General features: G+C 41.0%; 1 protein-coding gene across 4 annotated transcripts in view; it reads right to left on the reverse strand.

Moving 5' to 3' along the window:
• The window catches only part of EVC2 (EvC ciliary complex subunit 2), a 164807-nt gene that overhangs the window by 24242 nt on the left and 119560 nt on the right, over positions 1–21005 (reverse strand). For all 4 annotated transcript variants that reach the window (XR_004055663.1, XM_030925850.1, XM_030925843.1 and 1 more), the window contains one exon: positions 10547–10774. Coding sequence is in view for 3 of the 4 variants with exons in the window: in XM_030925850.1 (XP_030781710.1) it covers positions 10547–10774 (228 nt within the window). In the remaining variant the exon portion in view is untranslated. The remainder of the gene's footprint in view (positions 1–10546; positions 10775–21005) is intronic.

Genomic DNA, 21005 nt, shown 5'->3' on the forward strand with positions numbered 1-21005 from the left:
GGGAAGTGACTGGATCACGGGGGTCCTTCATGAATTGTTTAGCACAATTCCTTTGGTGCTCTTCTTGTGATGAAGTTATTATGAGATCTGGTTGTTTAAAAGTGTGTGGCACCTCCTCCTACTTCTCTTCCTCCTGCTCTGGCTATATAAGACATGCCTGCTTCCCCTTTACCTTCTACCATGGTTGTAAGTTTCCTGAGTCCTCCCCAGAAGCTAGGCAGATGCATCATGCTTCCTGTATAGCCTGTGGAATCATGAGCCAATTAAACCTCTTTCCTTTATAAATTACCCAGTCTCAGGATATTTCTTTATAGTAATACAAGAACAGACTAATATAAAGACTTATTCTCTATATACTAAAATGATCACGAGTCACTCCCCTTTAATTTGTTAATCAGGTGAATTTTGTAAATGGATGTTTTAATGTTAAACCAACCTTATCTTCCTAGAATAAACCCAATCTGTCCAAAATGTATTAAGTTTTTATAGATGGCTGTATCCTGCTATTTTGTTTTCAAATGGTGCATCTATGTTCACATGCAAGATTGAAGTATAATTGTTCTTTCTGGTGCTGTTCATGTCTGGTTTTGGTGTTAAAAGTTATCTAGCATGATAAAATGAGTTAGGAATATTCCCTATTTTTCTAACACCAGGAATAATTAATATATGAGATTGGCAAAATACCTTAAACTTTGGCAATGAGTTGGGTGTCTTTTGTGTGGGTTTGGGAGATTTTAAAGTACTGAATCAATTTCTTTCATGACAACAGGGTTATACAGACTTTTTTTTTCCTACTTGAGCCAATTTTGGTGATTTGCATTTTTCTAGTTTTTGAATTCATTTCAGTTTTTGAATTCATCTGTATAAAGTTGTTGATAACATTCTCTTATTTAAAAAACTCTACTGCATCTATAGTCATGTTGCTTTTTATATTCTTAATATTATTGTCTTTTATATTTCTTAATGGTTGCGCTTGCCAAGGGTTTGTATATTTTATTAGACTTTTCTCAAAAAAATCTCTTCACTTTCTCAACTCTATGGTAGTTTTGTTTTTTATTTTGTTTATGCTATATTTCAGAAGAAACACACTTTTTTTTTTCTTTTGAGGGAATCTCGCTCTGTCTCACCCATGCTGTAGTGTAATGGCATGAACTCAGCTCCCTGCAGCCTCCACCTCCTGGGTTCAAGCAATTCTTCTGTCTCAGTCTCCAGAGTAGCTGGGCCTACAGGCATGTGCCACCACACCAGGCTAATTCTGTATTTTTAGTAGAGACAGGGTTTCACTGTGTTGGCCAGGCTGGTCTTGAACTCCTGACCTCAGGTGATCCACCCACCTCAGCCTCCCAAAATGCACATACTTTTAAACATATATTTATTGAGGTCTAATTTCTGTATGTTTTAGAAGAAACATGGTGTAAACAAAATAAAAAACAACACATGTGTTATTTTCCCCCTTTTTCTATAATCTTAATTGTGAGCCTTTCTTCTTTTCTAATATCAGTTTAGGGCACAAATTTTCCTCTTAAAACTGCTTTAGCTGAATTTTACACAATTTCACATATCACAGTTATTCTCTATATTTTTAAATTTCCATTATGTTATCCCTGACCTGTAAGCTATTCAAAAGCATGTTTTGAAATAAATTTGTAAAATTTATTTTTTCTAAAATTTTGATTTTTTTTTTCTAAAATCAACCTCTAAAATTGATTTTTTTTTTTTTTTTTTTTGAGATGGAGTCTTGCTCTGTCACCTGGGCTGGAGTGCAGTGGCACAATCTCGGCTCACTGCAAGCTCCACATACTAGGTTCACACCATTCTCCTGCCTCAGCCTCCTGAGTAGCCGGGACTACAGGTGCCCGCCACCATACCCAGCTAATTTTTTGTATTTTTAGTAGAGACGGGGTTTCACTGTGTTAGTCAGGATGGTCTCGATCTCCTGACCTCATGATCTGCCCGCCTCAGCCTCCCAAAGTGCTGGGATTATAGGCGTGAGCCACCGTGCCCCGCCTAAAATTGATTTTCCAAAATCAATTAAAAAATTTCCAAAGTCCAAATTATGGACACTTTATAATCATCTCTTTAAAAATGAATTAAACTTAATTTCCCCTTGTCAAAAGGTATTAAAATAATATTGTATAGTCAATTATTTTTAACTGTTCTGATGTGTGCTGGAGATATATATTCATTATTTTTTGGCTATAAGATTATTTATATGTGTATTAAAACACCTTGTTAACGGATGTGGACGTTCCACTCCAGACACACAGATATATTTTCAATGTCATCACTATTTGTTGTGGCTACCCAGAATAGAGGCTCCTCCCTATTTTTTTCCTATATGAGAACACACACTGAAAATTTAATAACGCGTAACCTCCAGGAGAAATGGCGGGAGGTCCATACGAAGCCTCCCTCACTGCTAACACAGCAGTCTGCCGCGATCTATCCACAAGGCAGCAGCGAGGCTGGGGGAGGGGCGCCCGCCATTGCTGAGGCTTAAGTAGGTAAACAAAGCCGCTGGGAAGCTCGAACTGGGTGGAGCTCACAGCAGCTCAAGGAAGCCTGCCTGTCTCTGTAGTCTCCACCTCTGGGGACAGCGCACAGCTGAAGACCAACAGGGGAAGTAGCGGGAGCCGGTGCAGACGCGAACGACTCTGTCTGACAGCTTTGGGGAGAGCCGCGGATCTCCCAACGCGGAGGTTGAGATCTGAGAACGGACAGACTGCCTGCTCAGGTGTGTCCCTGACCCCTGAGTAGCCTAGCTGGGAGAAATCCCCCACTAGGGGCAGTCTGACACCCCACACCTCACAGGGTGGAGTACACCCCTGAGAGGACACTTCCAAAGGAAGAATCAGACAGGTACACTCGCTGTTCAGCAATATTCTATCTTCGGCAACCTCTGCTGCTGATACCCAGGCAAACAGGGTCTGGAGTGGACCTCAAGCAATCTCCAACAGACCAACAGAGAGTCCTTCTGACTGTCAGAAGGAAAACTATCAAACAGGAAGGACACCTATACCAAAACCCCATCAGTTCGTCACCACCATCAAAGACCAGAGACAGATAAAACCACAAAGATGGGGAAGAAGCAGGGCAGAAAAGCTGGAAATTCAAAAAATAAGAGCGCATCTCCCCCTGCAAAGGAGCGCAGCCCATCACCAGCAACGGATCAAAGCTGGTCAGAGAATGACTTGGACGAGAGGAGAGAAGAAGGCTTCAGTCCATCAAACTTATCAGAGCTAAAGGAGGAATTACGTACCCAGCGCAAAGAAACTAAAAATCTTGAAAAAAGAGTGGAAGAATTGACAGCTAGACTCATTAATGCAGAGAAGATCATAAACGAAATGACAGAGATGAAAACCATGACACGAGAAATACGTGACAAATGCACAAGCTTCAGTAACCGACTCGATCAACTGGAAGAAAGAGTATCAGCGATTGAAGATCAAATGAATGAAATGAAGCGAGAAGAGAAACCAAAAGAAAAAAGAAGAAAAAGAAATGAGCAAAGCCTGCAAGAAGTATGGGATTACGTAAAAAGACCAAATCTACGTCTGATTGGGGTGCCTGAAAGTGAGGGGGAAAATGGAACCAAGTTGGAAAACACTCTTCAGGATATCATCCAGGAGAACTTCCCCAACCTAGTAGGGCAGGCCAACATTCAAATTCAGGAAATACAGAGAACGCCACAAAGATACTCCTCCAGAAGAGCAACTCCAAGACACATAATTGCCAGATTCACCAAAGTTGAAATGAAGGAAAAAATCTTAAGGGCAGCCAGAGAGAAAGGTCGGGTCACCCACAAAGGGAAGCCCATCAGACTAACAGCAGATCTCTCGGCAGAAACTCTACAAGCCAGAAGAGAGTGGGGGCCAATATTCAACGTTCTTCAAGAAAAGAATTTTAAACCCAGAATTTCATATCCAGCCAAACTAAGTTTCATAAGTGAAGGAGAAATAAAATCCTTTACAGATAAGCAAATGCTTAGAGATTTTGTCACCACCAGGCCTGCCTTACAAGAGACCCTGAAGGAAGCCCTAAACATGGAAAGGAACAACCGGTACCAGCCATCGCAAAAACATGGCAAAATGTAAAGACCATCGAGGCTAGGAAGAAACTGCATCAACTAACGAGCAAAATAACCAGTTAATATCATAATGGCAGGATCAAGTTCACACATAACAATATTAACCTTAAATGTTAATGGACTAAATGCTCCAATTAAAAGACACAGACTGGCAAACTGGATAAAGAGTCAAGACCCATCAGTCTGCTGTATTCAGGAGACCCATCTCACATGCAGAGACATACATAGGCTCAAAATAAAGGGATGGAGGAAGATCTACCAAGCAAATGGAGAACAAAAAAAAGCAGGGGTTGCAATCCTAGTCTCTGATAAAACAGACTTTAAACCATCAAAGATCAAAAGAGACAAAGAAGGCCATTACATAATGGTAAAGGGATCAATTCAACAGGAAGAGCTAACTCTCCTAAATATATATGCACCCAATAAAGGAGCACCCAGATTCATAAAGCAAGTCCTTAGAGACTTACAAAGAGACTTAGACTCCCATACAATAATAATGGGAGACTTCAACACTCCGCTGTCAACATTAGACAGATCAACGAGACAGAAAGTTAACAAGGATATCCAGGAATTGAACTCATCTCTGCACCAAGCGGACCTAATAGACATCTATAGAACTCTCCACCCCAAATCAACAGAATATACATTCTTCTCAGCACCACATCGCACTTATTCCAAAATTGACCACATAATTGGAAGTAAAGTACTCCTCAGCAAATGTAAAAGAACAGAAATTATAACAAACTGTCTCTCAGACCACAGTGCAATCAAACTAGAACTCAGGACTAAGAAACTCAATCAAAACCGCTCAACTACATGGAAACTGAACAACCTGCTCCTGAATGACTACTGGGTACATAATGAAATGAAAGCGGAAATAAAGATGTTCTTTGAAACCAATGAGAACAAAGATACAACATACCAGAATCTCTGGGACACATTTAAAGCAGTGTGTAGAGGGAAATTTATAGCACTAAATGCCCACAAGAGAAAACAGGAAAGATCTAAAATGGACACTCTAACATCACAATTAAAAGAACTAGAGAGGCAAGAGCAATCACATTCAAAAGCTAGCAGAAGGCAAGAAATAACTAAGATCAGAGCAGAACTGAAGGAGATAGAGACACAAAAAACCCTCCAAAAAATCAATGAATCCAGGAGTTGGTTTTTTGAAAAGATCAACAAAATTGACAGACCGCTAGCAAGGCTAATAAAGAAAAAAAGAGAGAGGAATCAAATCGATGCAATAAAAAATGATAAAGGGGATATCACCACTGACCCCACAGAAATACAAACTACCATCAGAGAATACTATAAACGCCTCTACGCAAATCAACTAGAAAATCTAGAAGAAATGGATAATTTCCTGGACACTTACACTCTCCCAAGGCTAAACCAGGAAGAAGTTGAATCCCTGAATAGACCAATAGCAGGCTCTGAAATTGAGGCAACAATTAATAGCCTACCCACCAAAAAAAGTCCAGGACCAGATGGATTCACAGCTGAATTCTACCAGAGGTACAAGGAGGAGCTGGTACCATTCCTTCTGAAACTATTCCAATCAATAGAAAAAGAGGGAATCCTCCCTAACTCATTTTATGAGGCCAACATCATCCTGATACCAAAGCCTGGCAGAGACACAACAAAAAAAGAGAATTTTAGACCAATATCCCTGATGAACATTGATGCAAAAATCCTCAATAAAATACTGGCAAACCGGATTCAGCAGCACATCAAAAAGCTTATCCACCATGATCAAGTGGGCTTCATCCCTGGGATGCAAGGCTGGTTCAACATTCGCAAATCAATAAACGTAATCCAGCATATAAACAGAACCAAAGACAAGAACCACATGATCATCTCAATAGATGCAGAAAAGGCTTTTGACAAAATTCAACAGCCCTTCATGCTAAAAACGCTCAATAAATTCGGTATTGATGGAACGTACCTCAAAATAATAAGAGCTATTTATGACAAACCCACAGCTAATATCATACTGAATGGGCAAAAACTGGAAAAATTCCCTTTGAAAACTGGCACAAGACAGGGATGCCCTCTCTCACCACTCCTATTCAACATAGTGTTGGAAGTTCTGGCTAGGGCAATCAGGCAAGAGAAAGAAATCAAGGGTATCCAGTTAGGAAAAGAAGAAGTCAAATTGTCCCTGTTTGCAGATGACATGATTGTATATTTAGAAAACCCCATCGTCTCAGCCCAAAATCTCCTTAAGCTGATAAGCAACTTCAGCAAAGTCTCAGGATACAAAATTAATGTGCAAAAATCACAAGCATTCTTATACACCAGCAACAGACAAGCAGAGAGCCAAATCAGGAATGAACTTCCATTCACAATTGCTTCAAAGAGAATAAAATACCTAGGAATCCAGCTTACAAGGGATGTAAAGGACCTCTTCAAGGAGAACTACAAACCACTGCTCAGTGAAATCAAAGAGGACACAAACAAATGGAAGAACATACCATGCTCATGGATAGGAAGAATCAATATCGTGAAAATGGCCATACTCCCGAAGGTTATTTATAGATTCAATGCCATCCCCATCAAGCTACCAATGAGTTTCTTCACAGAATTGGAAAAAAACTGCTTTAAAGTTCATATGGAACCAAAAAAGAGCCCGCATTGCCAAGACAATCCTAAGTCAAAAGGACAAAGCTGGAGGCGTCACACTACCTGACTTCAAACTATACTACAAGGCTACAGTAACCAAAACAGCATGGTACTGGTACCAAAACAGAGATATAGACCAATGGAACAGAACAGAGTCCTCAGAAATAATACCGCACATCTACAGCCATCTGATCTTTGACAAACCTGAGAGAAACAAGAAATGGGGAAAGGATTCCCTATTTAATAAATGGTGCTGGGAAAATTGGCTAGCCATAAGTAGAAAGCTGAAACTGGATCCTTTCCTTACCCCTTATAGGAAGATTAATTCAAGATGGATTAGAGACTTAAATGTTAGACCTAATACCATAAAAACCCTAGAAGAAAATCTAGGTAGTACCATTCAGGACATAGGCATGGGCAAGGACTTCATGTCTAAAACACCAAAAGCAACGGCAGCAAAAGCCAAAATTGACAAATGGGATCTAATTAAACTTAAGAGCTTTTGCACAGCAAAAGAAACTACCATCAGAGTGAACAGGCAACCTACAGAATGGGAGAAAATTTTTGCAACCTACTCATCTGACAAAGGGCTAATATCCAGAATCTACAAAGAACTCAAACAAATATACGAGAAAAAAACAAACAACCCCATCAAAAAGTGGGGAAAGGATATGAACAGACATTTCTCAAAAGAAGATATTCATACAGCCAACAGACACATGAAAAAATGCTCATCATCACTGGCCATCAGAGAAATGCAAATCAAAACCACAATGAGATACCATCTCACACCAGTTAGAATGGCAATCATTAAGAAGTCAGGAAACAACAGGTGTTGGAGAGGATGTGGAGAAATAGGAACACTTTTACACTGTTGGTGGGATTGTAAACTAGTTCAACCATTATGGAAAACAGTATGGCAATTCCTCAAGGATCTAGAACTAGATGTACCATATGACCCAGCCATCCCACTACTGGGTATATACCCAAAGGATTATAAATTATTCTACTACAAAGACACATGTACACGTATGTTTATTGCGGCACTATTCACAATAGCAAAGACTTGGAATCAACCCAAATGTCCATCTGTGACAGACTGGATTAAGAAAATGTGGCACATATACACCATGGAATACTATGCAGCCATAAAAAAGGATGAGTTTGCGTCCTTTGTAGGGACATGGATGCAGCTGGAAACCATCATTCTTAGCAAACTATCACAAGAAGAGAAAACCAAACACCGCATGTTCTCACTCATAGGTGGGAACTGAACAATGAGATCACTTGGACTCGGGAAGGGGAACATCACACACTGGGGTCTATCATGGGGAGGGGGGAGGGGGGAGGAGGGAGGGATTGCATTGGGGAGTTATACATGATATAAATGATGAATTGATGGGTGCTGACGAGTTGATGGGTGCAGCACACCAACATGGCATAAGTATACATATGTAACAAACCTGCACGTTATGCACATGTACCCTAGAACTTAAAGTATAATAAAAAAAAAAAAAAAAAAAAAAAAAAAAAAACACCTTGTTAAATGTGTTGTTTAGTTCATCTATATCTTTACCTGTGTTTCATTTGATCAATAAATCAACCACTGACAGAAGTATGCTGAAATTTCCCACTATGATGACAGATTTATCAATTTCTCCCTGTTCTAGCAATTGTTCTTGTTGTTATTTTGAGTCTTTTATTAAATATATGCAAGTTAAACTCACTATATGCTCCAGGTGAATAAAATTTTTAAATCACACCTGTAATCCCAGAACTTTGGGAGGCCAAGGTGGGAGGATCATTTGAGTCCAGCTCAGCTGGGCTCTACAAAAAATACCAAAAACAAACAAACAAAAAAAGCTGGGTATGATGGCACATGCCCATGTGGCCTCAGCTACTTGGAGGGGTGAGGTGGGAGGATTGCCTGAGCCCAGGAGGTCAAGGCTGCAGTGAGCCAAGATTGGGCCACTGCATTCCAGCCTGCTCAACAGAGTAAGACCCTGTTTGAAAAACAGAAAAAAAAAATTTTTTTAAATCATTTTTGTAATATCTTTAACAATTTCACAAATTATTATTATTTTAGATTCTGTGTTGATAATCTGGATCTCTAAAGTATTCAGGGATCGTAATCTGGCTTTCTTTGTTTCTCCTCTATGCAGGTCATCTTGCCTTGCTTCTTTATGTGTTTGGTGACGTTTTTCTTCAATTGAGAGCTCACCTTCGACTGAACTTGATCTATGGAAATCCTGAGCTACCCAACTGAGAATATTTTTTTTCTGGAGAGGATTTGTCTTTGCATGCAGACAGTGAACTAACCTGGAATTATTTTAATTTAATTTATCACCTCGGAGATTTCGTGACTGGATGGCTAAAATGCATTTGGATTTGTTCTTCATGTTAGCAGAGGCCTTGGATTACAAACTCACAGGAAGAGCTTCACCTGGAGCAGGGGTGGAGATGGGTTCTGACAGCAGGCGGCTGTCTCCTCCCACCCCTCGCTGGGTGATCTCACTAACTGAGACATCCCACAGCCTCATCTCCCATTCCTCCAAAATTAATCCCAAGTCTCTGTGTTACAGGTTTCAGCCTTTGTTCCGAGGTAAACCTGGCTTCTGAATTTGCCCCCACCTATCTCTGTGAGTTCACCTGATTTAGGATATATCTTGCGTATCTTTAGGGATTTTCTTCCATAGACCCTTGTGAGCTCACAAAGCATTAAAAATATGTTCATTTTTATATGTCCAGCATCTGGCTATTTTACGCTGGAATTACTTACAATGCTTTTGCTTCCTTTCTATCCCTAAAACAGTTGTTACAGTGCAGGGTGCATAGTGTCTGCCCACCCCCGAAATACTTTTAGACCTTCCAGCATCTACTGTTGTTACGTTTTAAGGAAAGTAATGGGAACCTCACATGGCAAACTCAACTGGTGTAGTCCACAGACATGACATAATGGGTTGAAGTCAGAAACAGATTCTATTCCTGGCTCCTTTCACAATCAGTCATGTGGTCTTCACAAAGAACTTGACCTGCCATCTGCCCCAATCTCAGTTTCTTTACCTGAGAACTGAGTATAACAACAAGATCTACTTTACTTCACAGCTAAATAACGAATATAATGACAAACAGCATAATTGTAAAGTAGCATAAAATTGTACCTTCTTATTAATTATGCTTCAGTAATAATCTTAATAAGTATAACTAAGTAAAGAATTATGTACACTTAAGTGAGAGCATGTCTATTCACAACTTAGTAGCGCTTCCCTTCCCACACTAGGGTTTCAATAAATGCGAGGGGCTTTTTCCTCACTATAAGTGATTATGATATATAATAAATGAAATTCCAAAATCTACACATAAAAGACCTAAAATTAGTCACCCAAACAGTTATTACAATAGCTTTTGTTTTATGGATATACCTCTCACATTTTGGAAAGAATGTAGCATGTTGTGATAATGCTAATAATTAGAATTTTTAAAATAATAAATAACCCAATATATTGTTGCATTTAGGATGTGCTAATTGGAAGATACACTGTTGCCCTCCCTAGCATAATGAAAGAAACAATACTGCCAATGAAACCATGGCAACTGCCAAGGTTCAGAGATGTTAAAATCCAAAACGGTTGCTTCTCAGAGCAATGAAATAGAGCCATCTTTGGTTGAGAGAGTGCAAAGTACTCTCCAATAAGTCACTTTGTTTAATCCTCATCACAACCCACCAGCATAGACAGGACAGGGGTTGCAGCCTACTCCATAGGGGAAGATGCAGAGGTAGGTACCAGAAAGAACCAGCTCTGTCCGCCCCTCCTTCCCAGCGCCTGCACTCACCCGGCTGTGCGATTCCAGGATCTGCGTGCAGGCCGACTTGGTCAGCATCTCAGATGCACTCAGCTCTTCCAGGAGCAAGTCCTGGATGCTGAGGAGGGCGGTGTAGGCTGACAGGGTCTCGGTCACCCGGGCCGCCTTCTGGAACTGCAGAGCAACAAGCGACTGTGCAAAGCCTCCCTCCTGTGCCTCCAGCCGCTGCACTCTCTCCCGCAGCAATTCACCTCGAACCTGGGAGGGGACAGGAATGGACCCAAACCCAGAGAGCAGTGAGTAGAGGAGGGTGGAGGAGAACAGTCTTTCAGAGTTCACAGACCTGGGATTCTGAGGACCACCAAAGTTTACAATGGAGATGCACTGGGAACCTGCAGGGAGCAACATCAGACAAGGCTGTCCCTGCTTATGAAGACTCCAAGGGGGTTGGGGAGCCCAGCCATCCTTCATTCATCCTCAAGAGTCACCCGAGCCCATCGCTCTCCTGAAAACACTTCTAAGTCTTTCCATGTCCTAGCGGATGGAAGTTCAACTCCTTAGCATGGGATCCAAGGAGCTCCCTACCCCAATCCCAGCCAAGGTCCCCCTGGACAGGTCTGGTCTGTTCTTCTGCCCCTACCCCACTCACACATGCACATCTGGGGCTCCCATTCCCAACTGTGCACTGTGCTCTACACGCCATGCGCTTTGTGTCTGTGGTTCGTGCTCTCTGAAATGACGGAACTGTCCTCCCATCCTCCCTTCCTGAAATTCTACTATTTGTCTTTTGGGTCTATAGTTCCCTCTGAAGCGGTCTCACTTCTCTCTGTTTGTTTTGTTCCATGTAGACTTCAAGCCAGGTGCCCAGGGTTTACTTGACCACAGGCAAATCATTAAGCTCTGCGTGCCTACGCTTCTTCATCTATACAGTGGAGAAAATATTACCATCCAACACAGAGTAGTTGTTGTTTTAATCAAAACAGCTTTATTGCGGTATAACTTCTGTACAATAAGCTGCACATATTTACAGTACACAATGCGATAAATTTTGACATATTTCTACCCCTATGAAACCATCACCACAACCAGGGTAGTGAACACATCCATGTTCTTGGTAAACCCACCCCCTGCCCCCCACTTAGCAACCACTGATGTGCTTTCACTTACAATCGATGAGTCTACACTTTCTAGAGTTTTTTTTTTTTTTTTTTTTTTATAAGGGGAATCATACAGTATGTATTTTTTTTTGTCTAGTTGTTTTTCTTTTCTTTTTTTTTTTTTTTGAGACAGAGTCTTACTCTGTCACCCAAGCTGCAGTGCAATGGTACAATCTCGGCTCACTGCAACCTCTGCCTCCTGGGTTCAAGCGATTTTCCTGCCTCAACCTCCCGAGTAGCTGGGATTACAGGCGTGCACCACCATGCCTGGCTAATTTATGTAATTTTAGTAGAGATGGGGTTTCACCATGTTGCCCAGGTTGGTCTCAAACTCCTGGCCTCAAGTGATCCACCCACCTCAGTCTCCCAAAGTGCTGGGATTACAGGTGTGAACCACTGTGCCCAACCTATCTAGCTGTTTTGATTGAACATAATTATTTTGAGATTTACCTTTTACCATCTTCTTCTGGGTTGAGGAGCTCTTATGCTTCCCCCTTCCCTCCCTTTGTTGCTTTATTAGCTATAGCTCTGTTTTGTTATTTTAGTGGCTGCTTTAGGGTTTATAGTACACATCTTTGACTTATCCCAGGGTACCTTCAAGTGATATTATATCACTTCATATGGAGTACAAGAACCAAAATATAAAATTCTAAGCCCCCCTCTCAACCATCTGAATGGACTACTCCTCTCAGCAAGGGGATTCCAAAGTTAACCTGAAAAACTAGTTCAGGCCATGATGGAAATGGGGAGCTGAACATGCCTCCTTATACCGTCCTTCCTTTTGGAATTTCAGATTGAACAGACTCTTTAAGTCTGATAAGAAACATTTACAATCTATTCTCTGAAGCCTGCTACCTGGAGGCTTCATCTGCATGGTAAAACCTTGGTCTCCACAACCCCTTAGTGTAACCCAGATGTTCCTTTCTATTGACAATAACTCTTTCAACCAATTGCCAATCAGAAAATCTTTTAATCTAACTATGATCTGGAAGCCCCCGCTTCAAGTTGTCCCGCTTTTCTGGACCAAACCAAGGTACATCTTACGTGTAATGATTGATGTCTCATGCCTCCCTAAAATGTATAAAACCAAGCTGTATCCCAACCACCCCGGGCACACATCATCAAGACCTCCTCAGGTTGTGTCATGGGTGTGTCCTTAACCTTGGCAAAATAAACTTTCTAAATTGATTGAGACCTGTCTCAGATACTTTTGGCTTACAAACCTTATGCTAATTTACTTCCATTTCTTGCTTCCTGGTCTTGTGCTATTTCTGCTATACATTTAATTTTACACACGTTATAAACTTCATACTACTTTGTCATTATTTTCATTGAAACAAGTCAATTAATCTTTAAAATGTTCTTGTATTGAAGTGAACTGCACATAACACAAAATTTACTACTTTAAAGTCAACAATTAAGTGACATTTAGGATTGAGTAGCCCCCACCTCTATTTAGTCTGAGAACGTTTTCACCATTCCCAAAGCAAAAGAAAACCCCACACCTCTTAGGCAATTATTCCCCAGTCCTCCCAACCCCAAGTCCTTGGCAACTACCTATCTTCTGTTTCTATGATTTTCCTTATTCTGGATATTTCATATAAATGGAACTACAGAATAACCTTTGTGTCTGGCTTCTTTTACTTTGTATAATGTTTTCAAAGTTCATCTACTTGTTGTATCAAAACTTCATTTCCTTTATATGGTGGATAATATTCCATTGGATGTACAATCAGTCAATTTTTGGAAGACTTTTAAAATTAAAAGAGAATCTAACATAAGTACCCATGTAGTTACCATTCCCATTGCTCATTTTTGTGTGTGGTTCTGTAGCAGGAAGAGCCACAGACAAAACCCCTCAGACACTGGAGTTAAAGAAGGAAGGGGTTTATTCGGCTGGGAGATCGGCAAGACTCCTGTCTCAAGAGCCGAGTTCTCTGAGTGAGCAATTCCTATCCCTTTTAAGGGCTCACAACTCTAAGGGGGTCCCCGTGAGGGGGTCATGATTGATTGAGCAAGCAGGGGGTACATGACTAGGGGCTGCATACACTGGTAATTAGAAAGGAACCAAACAGGGCAGGGATCTTCACAGTGCCTTTTTTATGCAAATAACCAATTAGGTCAGGGGTCGATCTTCATTTTTTTTTTTTTTTTTTTTTTTGAGATGGAGTCTCGCTCTGTCGCCTGGGCTAGAGTGCAGTGGCCGGATCTCAGCTCACTGCAAGCTCCACCTCCCGGGTTTACGCCATTCTCCTGCCTCAGCCTCCCGAGTAGCTGGGACTACAGACGCCCGCCATCTTGCCCGGCTAGCTTTTTGTATTTTTTAGTAGAGATGGGGTTTCACCGTGTTAGCCAGGATGGTCTCGATCTCCTGACTTCGTGATCCGCCCATCTCGGCCTCCCAAAGTGCTGGGATTACAGGCTTGAGCCACCGCGCCCGGCCAAGGGGTCAATCTTTAATTACCAGGCCCAGGGTGTGGCGCCAGGCTGTCTGCTTGTGGATTTCATTTCTGCCTTTCAGTTTTTACTTCTTCTTTGGAGGCAGAAATTGGACATAAGACAATATGAGGGGTGGTCTCCTCCCTTAGTTCTAGATTTCTATCTGTTATGAAAATCCTTCTGCCTGATTTCCTATAACATTTCTTGCAGTATGAATCTCCTAGTAAGGAAAACTTTCAGCATTGTAAGTCTAAAACATTTATTTCATCTTCATTCTTGAAAGATGTATTTTTTGAATAAAGAATTTCAGGTGGCAGGTTTTCCTCATTGCTTTGAAGACATTGCTCCATGGTCTCCTCACTTGCATTATTTGAAATGAGAAATCAGCTGTCACCCTGACCTTTGCTTTGTAGTGTACATGATGTATCTTCTTCCTTTAGTTGCTTTTAAGATTTTCTCTTTATCAATGGTTTGGAGCAATTTGATTATGATGTACCTGGGAAAAATTTTCCTCAAGTTTCTTATGCTTGGGATTCACTGAGCTTCTTAAATCTGTGAGTTTACAGTTGTCATCAAATTAGGCAAAATTTTACCATTAATTCTTCCAATATGTTTTCATCCTTCTTTTTCTGTCTCCTCTTCTCTAGGAATTCCAATTACCCACACATTAGGCCACTTGAAGCTGTCTCATGGCTCACTGGTACTCTGTTCACTTTTCTCTGTTTTCATTTTAGACAGTTTCTATTGCTATTATCTTCAAGCTAATTTTTTCCAGCAATGTCTAATCTGCTGTTAATTCCCATACACACACACGTATATGTGTGTGTGTGTGTATATTCAAATCAAACTTTTAGAGAAAAAAATATGTATGATATAGATGTAAATACAGACATATAGATATATCTTTTTACATCTTCCATATCTATACTTAACCTTTTTTGAACATATGAAACACAATTATAATGACTGTTTTACCCCATTTGTGCTGGAGGCTGCAATTTTTTGTGTGTGAAAAATCAGAACTTGGTGATGACCTTGAGCAGTAGGATATAAACAACTCCCACAAGCTTAGCATTCCAGTCATGGAACACTAGGCATAAATGGGTTAATGCCATTCTCTGTCAATTCTAACATCTGTGTCAGTTCTGGACTGGTTTCAATTGATTCCTTTTTCTCCTCATGAGGAGTTACATTTTCCTGTTTGTTTCATGCCTGGTACTTTTTAACTGAACTACAGACATTGTAAATTCTACCTTGTTGGGTCCTGGATATTTTTGTGTTTCTATAATCATTCTTTAGCTTTGTTCTGAGATGCAGTTAAGCTACTTGGAAACAGGCTGACCTTTTGGGTTATGTTTTTAAGCTCTTTTATGTAGGACCAGCATAGGGCTCATTATTTCCACTGCCGAGGTAAGACCTTTTTGAGTACTATATTTGATGCCCTCTGAATTGAGGCTTTGTAGTCTGGCTGGAAGAAACTGTCACTATCCCCAGCCTGGTGTGAATGCTGGGTACTCTTCTAATTATTTTGGGTGGTATTTCCCCTGGCTTTGAGCAATCTTCTTCCATGGAAGTGCTGAGCAGGTCTCAGCAGAATACTCAAGGGGACCCAGTGGACACCTCTGGAATCTTCTCTGTGCAGCTCTTTCTTTTCTGGGATTCTGTCCTGTGAAATCTAGCTGACTTGGCTTCCCCCAATTCTTAGCTTTGTCTCTTCTACTCAAGGGGTCTACCCGAGTAGACCTGCTGTGACCTTGCCTTCTTGCTGTGCCTCAGCCTGGAAACCCTTTTAGGTCAGTAAGCTGGGACAATGACAGGGCTGAATTCCTTTATTTCTTATTTCTTAGGGATCAGTTTTGACTGCTGTCCAGTGTCCTGAAAATCACTGTTTCATAGATTTTGTTTGTTTTGTTTTAGGTAAGGAGTAATTCCAATACTTTTTATTCTGTCTTGGTCACAAGCAGAAGTCCCTCACAGGGTTATTCTGATTATTAAATAATCTAATACTTTTAAGTGCTCAGAACAGTGCCTGACACATTGGAATGTTTAACAAATGTTGCCGTTGTTGTCCTTGGTGGTGGTGATGGTGTTAATACTCTTATTACTGAAGGTGGAATATGGTGGGTTCCATAAGGGAGGTTCCATATATGGTGCTATGTAGTTTAGAGAAAGGAGAAGGTGGAGGGGTCAGGGAAGGTCATGACAACATTGGCATTTGAAGCAGACACTGAAGGATCCAGGCATTCAGGAAGAGGAACAGCATGACCAAAGGCACGGAGGCAGGGGGCCCTACAGGGACTTGTGAGGCTGAATTAGATAAAAGCTAAGAGGGAAAGTGGGAGATGAAGCTGTAAAGGTGGGGGAGAAGAACCCATACTGCAGAGGCCCTGAACTGTCAGGGACAAGAAGGCAGAGCTTCCCCTCAGACAGTGAGAAGGGCAAGAGAGCTGGATGTCCCTGAACAGGAAAAACTTGAGTGATGGGCAAGGCATGGCAAGAGTTGGGTAAAAGGTGATCAATAAAAATAAAATTCTAAGCCCCCTAACTGACTGAATGGGCCCCCTGTTGGCCAAGAAGACCCCAGAGAAACCTTGGAAGCTGAGTTCCCAGCCATAATGGGATGGGAGGTTGGACACACCTTGCTACACCTCCTCCCTCACTAACCATCATTAGGCTTTCTTCCCTAAGGGCTAAATAGAAACCAGCTCTTCCAAAAGACTCCACCCCTGATATTAACCAACTACCTGACACTGCCCCTCCTTTTTGCTGTTTTGACAAAGCAACCAACTAGCATTCCTTCCTGATAACACACACTGACCACAGATTGGTTCTGGACAGTCTATGGAGGAAGCTCAGTGAGGGCTTTAGTGTCCTCTACTTCACATTTTGATGTCAGAAGGTAGAAAACACCACCCTCAGATCATGCCAGCACCACCATTTTTTTGTACATGGGACCTGTATTAGTCTGTTCTTATGCTGCTATAAAGCACTGCCTGAGAGTGAGTAATTTATAAAGAAAAGAGATTTAATTGACTCACAGTTCTGCAGGGCTGGGGAGGCCTCAGGAATTTACAATCACGGCAGAAGGGGAAGCAAACACATCCGTCTTCATACGGCAGTAGCAAGGAGAAGTACCAAGCAAAAAGGGAAAAAGCCCCTTAAAAAACTATCAGATCTCATGAGAACTCAGTCACTATCACGAGAGCAGCATGAGGGTAACTGCCCTCGTGATTAAGTTATCTCTCACCAGGTCCCTCCAATGACACACATGGGGATTATGTAAACTACAATTCAATATGAGATTTGGGTGGAGACACAGGACCCATGAAGGGGCATGAAGCTCAATGACAACACTTGTGCATGTTTCTCCTTTCATAAATATTCATGACTTCTCCTATAGCTTATTACATATGTATATTAAGCCACCCTGTTTAGCATAAATTCCTGTTTCCTTTGCCCCCTTCTCTAAGTGCCTGTTTTCAGCTTATAACCAGATGCTACGCTTCCTAGCCTGTTAGAATTGCCCCTCTGCAGGCTGCAACCTGTTATGAGAAATAAAGGTCTCCTTTCCAAATTTATGAACCTCATCATTCTTCAGCCAATAGAGGTCTTCTTTATTACATGCCTGCCATGAGCTAAGGTTTTCACGTTATCTTTGTGTGGTCTCCATCTTCCCCTCTTGGGTGGGTGGTGGTCCAAGTGTCCCGTAAGACCCAGACCCCTGCAGACGTGCAGAGCAGAGGGCAGAGTGAGGTGGCCATGAGGGATAGCTCAAGTTTTATTTATGCAAATGCATGCACAAATGTGGGTGAAGTGTAAAGCTTTTTGTATATAATATATGAACAACATGGACAGTGAAATTAAAAATAAAAAAAAAAAGCTTCTCCAAAATTATTTTTTCTTCTTTGGAAAGCTTAGTTTGTTAGTTCCAGCACCATGAGAATGTCTCTCTAGAGAGGGTTTTAATCCTCTGTCTAGAAGAAATCCTGGGAAACAACACAGATTTGCATTTCTATGAGGTATTAATGACAGGCTTCATTAAATATTCAAGCCACTGAGAATAATACAAATCCATTTGCAAAATGATATGCTGCTAAACACTCTTTAAAGAAGAAGTTCAAACAATTTCCTTACTACTTTTTCCCTGACAACATGTGGATTTCAAAGGAAAAGTTTCTTCTATGCATTATAATGTCCTTTAAACATATAATAAAGTCTACCTGTATCAACCAGCAGAGAGTTATTGGGATTCTAAAGAGTTCAATAAATCACACCTCTCCTTGCCCAAGTTTGGAAACAAATACAACTAGATGAAAGGGTGACCCAGACAGACACCAAATGTCAGCTTTGATGTTGAAAACTAGATTAGAGAATGTGGCTCAGATCTGTATCCAAACAAATTCACAATCCCCCAAACAGTAGGCCTCCCTACCAAATTCATCACTTAATAAACAGATAAGAGGGGCTTTCCTATAGGCAGGCTGGTTTCCAGAGAGAAGGAGGCTGAGCTGAGCCTGTCCCATTCCTTCTTTAATCCCACCAATCATCAATGCCCTTCTTGCATTTATGATTATGATCATTATGATCAGATTATGATCTCCTCCTTGGAGAAAAGTGGGCAAGGGATGGAGAATCTAGGAGTGCCACTAGCAGCATCCTTCAGTGGAAAGAGAGGTATTTAGAGAGGTTTTGTTACAGTAGGTAACTAGTCAGACATGAGCAGGTCAGGAGAGAGCCCCCCTACTACCAGGAATGTCAGGTGGCCATCAGGTGATGGTCAAGTGGTTGTTAACTACATCTTTAAAATAATAACTGGTTGCAGTTGGTGCCAGGGAATGGCAGTCTCCCAATGATAGAAAAAAACCTGAAATTGGTGATAAGCACCTTCCCAATAAGAACTCAGGAGTCGGGCAAGTGGGCTCACGCATGTGCACTAAGAAGCAAAATGGCAGAGTATAACTAGTATATGACCTTCTAGGAACATTCTACTGGTAAGGAAGAACGCCTCAAGTGAGCATGTGCATAACTTCAGTAAAAACACTGCGTATGCAGCTCCTCCCAAGTGCTGGCAGGCCACTGTGCATGTGAACAGCCCACCCCAAGGGAAGAATCATGGGAGAAGGGATGTGATATGGTTTGGCTGTGTCCCCACCCAAATCTCATCTTGAACTGTAGTTTCCATAATCCCCACATGTCATAGGAGGTAACTGAATCATGGGGGTGATTACCTCCATGCTGTTCTCCTGAGAGCGAGTGAGTTATCATGAGATCTGATGGTTTTATAAGGGATTTTTCTCCCTCTTTGCTCTGCACTTCTCCTTGCTGCTCCCATGTGAAGAAGGGTATGTTTGCTTCCCGTTTCTGTCATGATTGTAAGTTTCTTGAGGTCTCCCCAGCCCTGCGGAACTGCGAATCAATTAAACCCCTTTCCATTATAAATCACCCAGTCTTGGGTATGTCCTTATAGTAGTGTGAGAATGGACTAATACAGTATGCAACCCTCCAGAAGTATGCCAATGTATAAAATCCCAAGTCAAAGGTTAAGCTGTGCAGTTGGTCTCTCAAGTCGCCTGCTTGCCCCTCTTCCAAGTATGCTTTACTTCCGTTCCTTCCTGTTCTAAAGCTTTTCAATAAACATTGACTCCTGTTTGAAAACTTGCCTCAGTCTCTCTTTCTGTCTTATGCTGCTTGGTTAAAGTCTTTCTTCTTAGGAGTCAAGAATTAAAGTTGCCACAGATTTGTACAGATTTGCTGCTGGTAACATTATCAAGAAACTTGCATCCAAACATTGGGAGAATAAGGCTAAAGAAACGCTGCTGAAATATAAATGTGCATTTGAAGATTCCCATTCCAGTGGCTGGTCCCCTTAAAAAGCAGGTAAGTTTAATCCATGTTCTGTTGAATGGGTTAAAGATACCCAGAGCAGGTAAAAAGATGGGAAATGTTTAAAACTCCCTGTGGCATATTGTATCAGGAGGAAAGTAGATTCACTGATGGTCCATTGGGTTAATATTTGTTGAATGAAATACTATCTTGCTAAATAAGCATCATTAGTGCTTAAATTTTAGACACAGACAAATTAATTTATATGCCTAGAAAGTTACTTCTACCACCCCTATCATCTACATTATCGAAGTGCAAATTCCCCAAAGAAATGAGGGGCATCATCTCACATCACTTAGCATAGTTTTGCTTTGTTGTATTTTAAGGTTGATCTATTAATTCTTACATACAAACTTACCACTGACCTAGCTGTGTGATCAGGGCAAGTTGCTTAACCTCTCTGAGTCTCAGTTTTTCCTGTGAAAAGGAAATAGTATCTGGTACCTAGTGAGTACCTAATAAACAGTAGCTGTCATCATCATTACCACTTTATCATTTTTACTATCATCATTATTAAATAGGATTTCTTTCAAGTTGCACAAAAAAGATAAAAATAATGGTTTGCCATATTGAGTTTTTCCCCCTATTTTAAAGAGCTTTCTTCATTTCTAATGATAAAATACATGCACAATATAAAAAAATTTTTACAGTGGAGATTCCTAGTGAAGAACAGTAAATTTCTAAGCTGCATCCAGTGCTTTCATTAAGGCCGAGGGTAAATATGGGGGAAATGAGAGAGGAAACAACAGTGGCAAAATTTTGAAAGTTAGAGACTGGATGACTAATTGAGAAAGAACCACATAGATCCCCCCCCCAAAAAAACTGAATCTTAAGTAAGCCATGGAGTAAGCAAGAAGCAACATAATTTATACTGCAGAATCTACCTTCCCAAGTCTCAGAAAATGTAGTCATCAGATACATCTAGAAGTGGGAGGTAAAAGATGGAGCTAAAACAGAAGAAAAGGGTAAACACCTCATTAGGAAATAGGCTCCTAGAATTCCCCCCACCC

The sequence above is a fragment of the Rhinopithecus roxellana genome, chromosome 2, assembly GCF_007565055.1.
Source record: "Rhinopithecus roxellana isolate Shanxi Qingling chromosome 2, ASM756505v1, whole genome shotgun sequence".
Lineage (NCBI taxonomy): Eukaryota > Metazoa > Chordata > Mammalia > Primates > Cercopithecidae > Rhinopithecus > Rhinopithecus roxellana.